Source organism: Rhineura floridana, chromosome 1 (genome assembly GCF_030035675.1).
Source record: "Rhineura floridana isolate rRhiFlo1 chromosome 1, rRhiFlo1.hap2, whole genome shotgun sequence".
Classification (NCBI taxonomy): domain Eukaryota; kingdom Metazoa; phylum Chordata; class Lepidosauria; order Squamata; family Rhineuridae; genus Rhineura; species Rhineura floridana.
Genome location: NC_084480.1, coordinates 93,715,103 through 93,723,097, shown reverse-complemented (window position 1 = coordinate 93,723,097; position 7,995 = coordinate 93,715,103). Strand labels below are relative to the sequence as shown.

General features: G+C 39.5%; 1 protein-coding gene across 1 annotated transcript; it reads right to left on the bottom strand.

The window, feature by feature from the left end:
- Positions 1-734: 734 nt before the first annotated feature.
- Positions 735-7,724, bottom strand: LOC133377481 (cryptic protein-like). Its single transcript, XM_061611692.1, has 7 exons — positions 7,711-7,724; positions 7,315-7,364; positions 6,517-6,651; positions 5,725-5,839; positions 4,577-4,686; positions 4,236-4,278; positions 735-907 (listed from the first exon to the last, which is right to left on the bottom strand). Exons 1-6 carry the CDS (start codon positions 7,722-7,724, stop codon positions 4,265-4,267), a joined length of 438 nt encoding a protein of 145 aa, XP_061467676.1. The 3' UTR covers positions 735-907; positions 4,236-4,264.
- Between the last annotated feature and the right edge of the window lie 271 nt (positions 7,725-7,995).

The following is a 7,995-nucleotide window of genomic DNA, read 5'->3' as shown; positions in this document are numbered from 1 at the left end:
GATATTTTCAGTTTCTGACAGCAATCCATTGTCAGCAGCATCCCAGCAGCAAATGTTAAGTCTGCTCCAAACTTGTGCTTTCCGTCTGCTAAATATGTGATCTAACTCAGAGGAGTGGCCCCTCTCCAAGCTTTTACACTTGCACTTGTAGATGACAAATATATTTGCACTAACATTGAACAATGCCTAGCAATACTATTTTAATTAAAAAATAAAAATATTTATAAAAGTAAACAAACAAATTCCAGCCTCCATACAGCAAGTAGGGCAAACGTTTACTAGGGAAGGCCAAATGAAACAAAGGAGATCACATCCACCATACATTTAAAGCATTTTTATACCACTTTTAAGAATCATGGCCTCCCCCAAAGACTCCTGGGAACTACAGCTTGTTAAGAGTGCTGACCTCACAGACCTATAATCCCCAGCACCCTTAACAAACTACAGATCCAAGGTTTCTTCATAACTGTTAGATGTACAACAGTGCTTTAAATGTGTGGTGTGAATGAGACCTGAGTCTTCAAGGCCTTCCAAAAAGCCTGAAGCATAGCTGCCTGCCACAGCTCTACTGGGAAGTTCTAAAGGTGTAGAGCCACCACAGATCCTCTCTCTTGTGGTTGCCCACCTCATAGACCTAGGAGGTGGACCTCTAATTGAGATCTCAGTGGGTAGGCAGGATAGTATGGGTGCAAACGGCTCATCAGACAGCTTGAGCCAGCTCTTTTAACAAATGACACACTTTCTTGTTCCTTATATCATTCATGGAGGGAAATGATGAAGCAGTGGCAATTAATAATGAAGATGTGAGGGGGTGAATGCAGTCCTCTGATGCTGTTGCGCTTTGAAACTCATTTTGAGGTGAATCCAATGAAGCAGTTTTCCTTTGTGGGATCTGAGGTAAACAAAACTTTAAAAACACAAAACAATTTCAGTTATCTTGAATAGAAACAAGAATGATAGGCATGGGTGGCTTTTGAATTGTTCCTCCTCTCCTGCCTGTACTTTGCTGGGCTTCTGCAATTGAGCCGTAAGGTGGCAGCAAAGGAGGCATTGCAAAATCACATTCCTCCTTATTCTGGAAGAATTGCAAATTACTACATCAAACAGATGCCTTAAAATAACTAAAGGCATTTCAAGACATCCAAAAGAAAGAAAATATTATTCATATTCATATGCAAATCTCATATTTCTTGGAATGTTTCTTTTAGGTATAGTGCTATTTTTTAAAGTGCTAATGGAATAAGTCAGGGGCAGCCAATGTAGTGCCTTCCAGATGTTGTTTGACTCCAGTTCCCATCAATCCCAGTCAGAATGGCCAATGGTCAGGGGTGGGTGGGAACTGTAGTCTACTAACATGTGGAGGGCGCCATGTTAGCTACCCCAGAGTAAGTAGTGAGAAACAAGAGGTTGCCTCTAGGACTTAACTGTGAAGCAGCCCATACTCCATGTACTGGAAAAAGGAATTTATTTATTCATTATTGTTATATTTGTTGGTTGCTTTTCTCATCAAGGTGACCCAAAACAACTTACATTAACCAGATAAAAAACAACAGAATCAATAAAACTCAAAAACACTTTTGACAATTAAAAAACAGTTAAAATAAACACAATCAATACAAATAAAAGGCAGGTATACAGATTCCACCCCACTAGAATAGGTTATCAAGAGCCAAGACCCCACACATCAAGAGCCAAATGTCTGGGTAAAGAGAAAGGTCTTTACCTGGCACCTAAAGATGGCACCAGGCGTGCTTCCCTGGGGAGAGCATTCCACAACTAGGGAATGATCGTGTTGCCACCCCCTGAACCTCCCATTCGAGCTTAGTTATTATTGAGTAAGAGATGGACTAAATTATTACATTTAGTAATGTTCATTCTAGGTTAATTTGATTTCTAATCAAGGTAAAAGCTATTTCTTCTTATTTGGTCTGATTCTGGTTTCTTAAATTTGTATCTTAGGCCTAGATACATGGGACAACAGAAGATCCATGTGTCAAAACCCAGATCTGTCCTGCCACAACAATGCAGAAAGCAAAGGGTGACTTAAGGAGTAAAAGGAAGACCATGGTGAAGAGGGCAGACACCCCCCTATCCCCACCCTGTTGCTCACTTTGCCACCATCGTCCTCCACATCACTTTACCTGAACTAGGCTTCAATGTGAGAGCAGGTAGGGAGAAAATACTTGGGATGAGGGGCTGCTAGGAGGTAGAGGAGGGTTCTAAACTCTTCACCTGTGCACCTATTTTGCTCCTTCAGTTAGCCTTCTACCCACCAGTTGTTGCAGATCTAGACAGAGAGATTTGCTGCCAACATGTCTAGTTTGGTCATAAGTAAGACCTAGTGAAGGGCATTCAGTCTCTTTCTTCTGTCAGAGACAATTAGACCCTGAATTAAAGCAAAGCAAATAACTTTCTTTGTATTTTATACAAGCATGTTTAATGTGAATAACCCCTTCCTAAAGGAGTCTGAATTACACACAGAATGTTTTACTAGTGTAAGTATAAAATACTTGTATAAATTATCTTTTATCTTTTCCTCTTAATTCCAACATTTGTTGCATTATCACTATCCCTATATCCATGTATTCATGGAGTTACAGAATTCATGGGGAAAACTTCCCAGAGATGTTATTGTGGTACAGCAGAAATATAGTTCAAGTGCTTTTAATAAAAGATTATAAATCACAAAGAAGTAAAGTTAAAGTGGTTGACTACTTCACTCTTATTGACTTTGTTCTCACACTAAAGAGTAGCTTTCTTTTTACTAAAGTAATTGGGTACAAAAGAGAACAGGGGCTTCTGGAAGCAATGGTTGTATAGAAGAGAGAATTTCATCAGGTTGTCATGCTAGCTGCACCTGGTGAAATTCCCTTTTCTATACTACTATTAAAGGTACAGGTGACCTTTCCCTTTTATGGAAGTAGACATCCAACTTTTCACTACATAGTTTTGTATAAATGGGCCACCTAATGTACTGGGTTGGATAATTTAACAGCAAGCAAATAACAGGAGTCCTAGGAGCAAAATACAAAAACCACAAGATTTTTGGGGGGAGGGCCAAGTTTACGCATTAAATACATAGTGACTTGACCCACACTCAAACCCTCAATTGTTCATTATACTGCACAGATTACAGTTCTTAAGGTAGTGTTCAAACTGTGTGGAGAGAAGATTAGAGAGCACAATTCAGTACATAAGGCCAACCTTTGAATCTCCCAATTTTAGCCCATCTAGAAGCAACCCCTATTTTATTCTTTTAGTCATGATGATGCTGTGGTTTACACTCTATTCATGCTCAGAGTATTTCTTAAAATCAGGGTTGGCAAACCTGTTTTTGCTCACAATCCTAAGTGTGTATACTCAGAAATGAATCCTACTGAATAAAGGCTCAGGCTTCTTTAAATACAATCCCTAATTTGGAGGCTTGATTCATTATGAAATTTCCTTGAAAATGGAAATGGACTGCCTTCAAGTCGATCCCGACTTATGGCTACCCTATGAATAGGGCTTTCATGGTAAGCAGTATTCACAGATGATTTACCATTGCCTTCCTCTGAGGCTGAGAGGCAGTGACTGGCCCAAGGTCACCCAGTGAGCTTCATGGCTGTGTGAGGATTCGAACCCTGGTCTCCCAGGTCATAGTCCAACACTCAAACCACTACACCACACTGGCTTCTCTGAAATTTCCTTATCTCAGGTATATTAAGCCAACCATCCCAGCAATTTTCAACTGTTACTTTATTGAGACTTTATTAAGTGCCAGCATTACAATAAATTATAGTCGCCACCTTGCCATGGATGTATGCAATACAGCCAATGACAGGACAGATTCCCCTTCAGCTGTGTGTATCCTCACTGGTTCCTGTCACATGACACCTTTCTCAGCACACCTGGAAGCCTCTGAGGCAGAGGAGTAGATGACAGGAATAGGGAGAGATGGACAGGTGAAGGTATGTCTGCCTGTCAATTGTTTATACTGGGTTGCAAGATGTCAACTCTATAACAAATGCTAAATAAATGCCAAGTAAACATTCACAAAATGTATGTCAGAATCATGGGGGTTTCCTCATGCTGCTGCTGTGGTGAGAAACAGCACCTCCAGATGACATTCTGCTGTTCAAACAATTAAATAGGTAGAGATCCTTCACAAAGCCAATCTGGGACAGGCATCCCTAGTTTCCCCCCTTTTGTGCACACAAGCTCTTAAGACAAAAATTGTAGCCTGTAATACTTACTATTTAATGGAGTTCACAGAATATATAGGTCAGCTAGCAGCATCTGGAAATAAAAGGAATTTAAGCAATTAATACCTCTTGTCATTATAATTGACAGATCCTGATTGGAAAGTAGTTATGTTTTTTAACATCTCAGAGGCAGACAGATAACCAGCAGGTCTAACTTCTCCTACTTAGGTACTGTTCTTGCCCTCTTTATTCTGCACAAGTATTCAGATCACTGTAGTCTCATGGCCAAACAAGTCTCTGAGCTCGTAAGGTAGCAGGAACATCTTTACCATACAAGAACTGGTAATTCATCCTCTTCAAGGCTTATAAAGTAGAAATGAGATATTTCTTACCACATTCATGTTTGAGTGCTTGAGGAGAGCATTTCAGAGTCCCATAGATGCACTGACACAACTGACATCCTTCTTGAATCCACTCGCCATGCCTGATGGTACCACAGCTTCTAAAATAAATGCAGCACATTTTGTAAACTGGAGTTTGTGAGGAGTCCCTTTTGTTCCCAAACATCCATATATAATGTAAGAATAGGAATCTTCCTCCTCAGAAGCACTTATCTGAGAAATGTGGGAACTTTTGCAAGCTCTTTCTCAGTCACCCATTATTTTCCTGCCAACAATGTGATAGTGTCACAACAACTCTTAAAATGCCTAGAGGAGGAAGGTCCTATATGGACCCTGAAGAATGACCTATGTTTGTGTTAACTGAAGTTGAAGTTCCCCATGGGGTAATCCTAATTTACTGTGGCAAACTCAAAGGTGCAGCATCCATTCACAATAATTACACCACACCCTCTCACAGCCACATCCCCAGGATTCAGTCTCTTCTGCAATCACAGATTTATAGGACCAGAATAAAACTGCTATATGCATAGGCTTCTCCCTGCTCAATCTCTCTCTCTTGGGGCTAAATGTTGAAACATTTTGATTTTAATAATTCTGAAATGAAGCCAAAAGTAGGACGAGGATTTGGGAGACCAAGGTACTTTGCCATGCAGCTCACTTTTCACTTTCCTAGGAGCCAGTCAGCATGAAAGGGTACGTGTGTTAGCTATTGCAAAGAGTCTTCTCAGGGGCTAACTCACCTCCTTTCACTTTGATTGGCTCCAATCACCACAAAAGGCCAAGGAAGCATGATGTTAACCAAGTGAGAATACTCTTCTCAGTGGCTAACATGCACCCCTTCATGCCGATTGGCTCCTACACAGGAACCCTGCTCCCCAAAAAGTAAGAGGTCTATGACCCCCCATGACCCTGGACTAGTACACCACTGATCCTAATCCAGGTGTGAGGAACTTTTGCCCCTCCAGATGTTGCTGAACTTCAACTTCCATCATCCCTGGCCATTGGTCATGCTTGCTGAGGCTGACAGGAGATATAGTTCATCAACATCTGGAGGGCCAAAGGTTCCCCATCCCTGTGACCTAACTGTATCCTTTAAAACATTGACCATACACAGAGAGTCACCATGCTCCTTTATATACCTGATCCTTGTATCATATTCACAGTGTCTCCCAGTGAAGTGTTTGGGGCATATACAAAAAGTTCCCAGGAAGCAAGTTCCTCCATTTTGGCAGCAGTTTCTGTTCACTTTGTTAGCTGGAGTCAAAACGACAGAATAAAAAGGTTAGAGAATGAAATAGGTTGTCTAGGTCGTAATTATTATACTGCCTCATAGCTTCAAAAGTTAATAATTAACAACAATGTGGTATAAAGAGTCCACCAGTTTTCTTATGAAGGCTGGAGTTAAGTTAGCTTTTTATTATAATAAATCCAAGTCACAAAAAAACAGAACATGGATTATAGAAGATGATTTTCTGCACCATGGAATTAGTTATTCTTTGCTCCGTGCCAAAGTCAGGTGGCTTTTGTATTTTTTTGTAGTTTATTTTGTCTTAAAACAAAAGGAAACATTTCTAGGTACTAACAGTACATTAGAGTTATATGTTTTTTAGTGACAGCCATGAAGTACAAGAGGTGAACAGAAAGCTGCAAAATATTTTGGGGGGAGTGTTACTGCTAAAACACAATTTTTTTAATACAAATTTTACGCAAACGTAAAACAAAGGGGAAATTGTAGGGGAAATCATGAAACCTGCGGTACCATCTAATAAATGCATAAGATGGGTTCTGGGTTAAAGTCTCACTCATTTATAACTTCTGTGTCTGTAAAATGGGGACAGTAGTGACATCCTTCTCAGAGCTGTCGTGAACACATACAAAAAATCACAGAGTACTTAAAAAATTTAAAAGTGCTGTCTAAACCATCAACTTACCATCTGTGAGGCCGGTAAACGCAGGGTTGCTTCTCTTTTTCCCAGAATTAAGATGATTTAAAACATTAAAGGTGTATAAAGGAGTATTCAGCTTCTCCTGGCTTGGATCATTATCACAATTTTCTCCTTCACAGGCTTTAAAAGGAAGGAATATGTCAAACCTACAGTACAGCCAAACTTGCCATTTCTGTACATGCAGCCATAAGCCATAATACATGACACAGGAGTGAACATGATGATGATGACACATTTGTATCCAGTCAGCTTAACATCAAAATATTTTATGCAGTATTTTGTGTGTTTCTTATTCTTTAACTTAATTTTATGAAGCTGCTTTAAGTGGAATACGGATGGGAAAACCAAGAGGGAAAACTACATCAGGCAAAAACAGCTGAAGCTGAGGTTTTTTTCAATGGGTCTACCCTAAGCATTTATTTATTTATTACATTTATATCCTGCCTTTCCTCTCAAAGGAGCCCAAATGTTGGCAATCATCCAAAACAGAACTTCTAAGAGAATACCATCACAGTTGGACCCTCTGGGTTTCTCCTACGATTGAATACACATATGATGAATAGCATGCTATTCCTCCCTCCCTTCTATATCTGGCTAACAGGGACCAGTAATCAGAGATGCCTGCCTTTCAGATATTCTGCACTCTAAGCTACTGTGGGGAAATGCCCATTTCCACAATACCAGGGGCTTAAAGTGGTATTTGCTAAGCTTTTAACATGAATGATCTGTGATGGCATCTTTTGTTTGGTTTACAGGGAAGAAATTTTTTTAAGAGTTCCTTACCATCTCCAAACTGGACTACTTGGACTGACAGAGTCACAGTAATAAAAACCCTGAAACAGAAGGAAACAACAGAAACCAAAAGAATAATTCTAGAACAATGCTAGTCTAAATCTGAAAGAAGTTTACAGCCACTATAAATACTAATTGTAATGTGCACAATAATTACAGTCTACAGAACAATATGCCATGCAGCAAAACGAAAGATAAATCAGTCCTAAGAAACAAAAAAATCACTGAATACATGTAAATGCCTCTTTTAGGTACGAGAAACATAATTCTTAAATATTTATCAACAGATGTTAAAAAAGCATGGTTAGATTGTTAGGAGAAAACAGTAAGAACAGTAAACTTCTAACTTTACATGCATATTTCATGTGATGTGTCGTACTACTTTACCTTAAAATCTGCATGCTCTCAGCACTTTGTCCCTACAGATGTACAGCAAATCCACCTGCTGGGAAGCTTTATACTCTACACAACAATAAAGAACTCATAAAGGAGTCAATCAAAGCCTCAGCAAACAAATGAAAGCTAAATGACTGGCTTAATTTATAGAAAGAAACCAGATTATCTCTTCAAACAATCAATACCTTCTTGTTTTCTCCTCCCATTGTGTCAGCTTTCAGGCACACTTCTTTTGGATTTGTATGTAAATGCAGCACCTTTTCTGTGTCTTTTTTC

Bases quoted from the DNA above. Each gene is read 5' to 3' on its own strand.
- LOC133377481 (XM_061611692.1), bottom strand. The intron at 6,652-7,314 runs GTAAGGAACTCT...TTCCTTTTAAAG, and splicing joins AGTAGTCCAGTTTGGAGATG to CCTGTGAAGGAGAAAATTGT. The intron at 5,840-6,516 runs GTAAGTTGATGG...TTTTGACTCCAG, and splicing joins GTTTACCGGCCTCACAGATG to CTAACAAAGTGAACAGAAAC.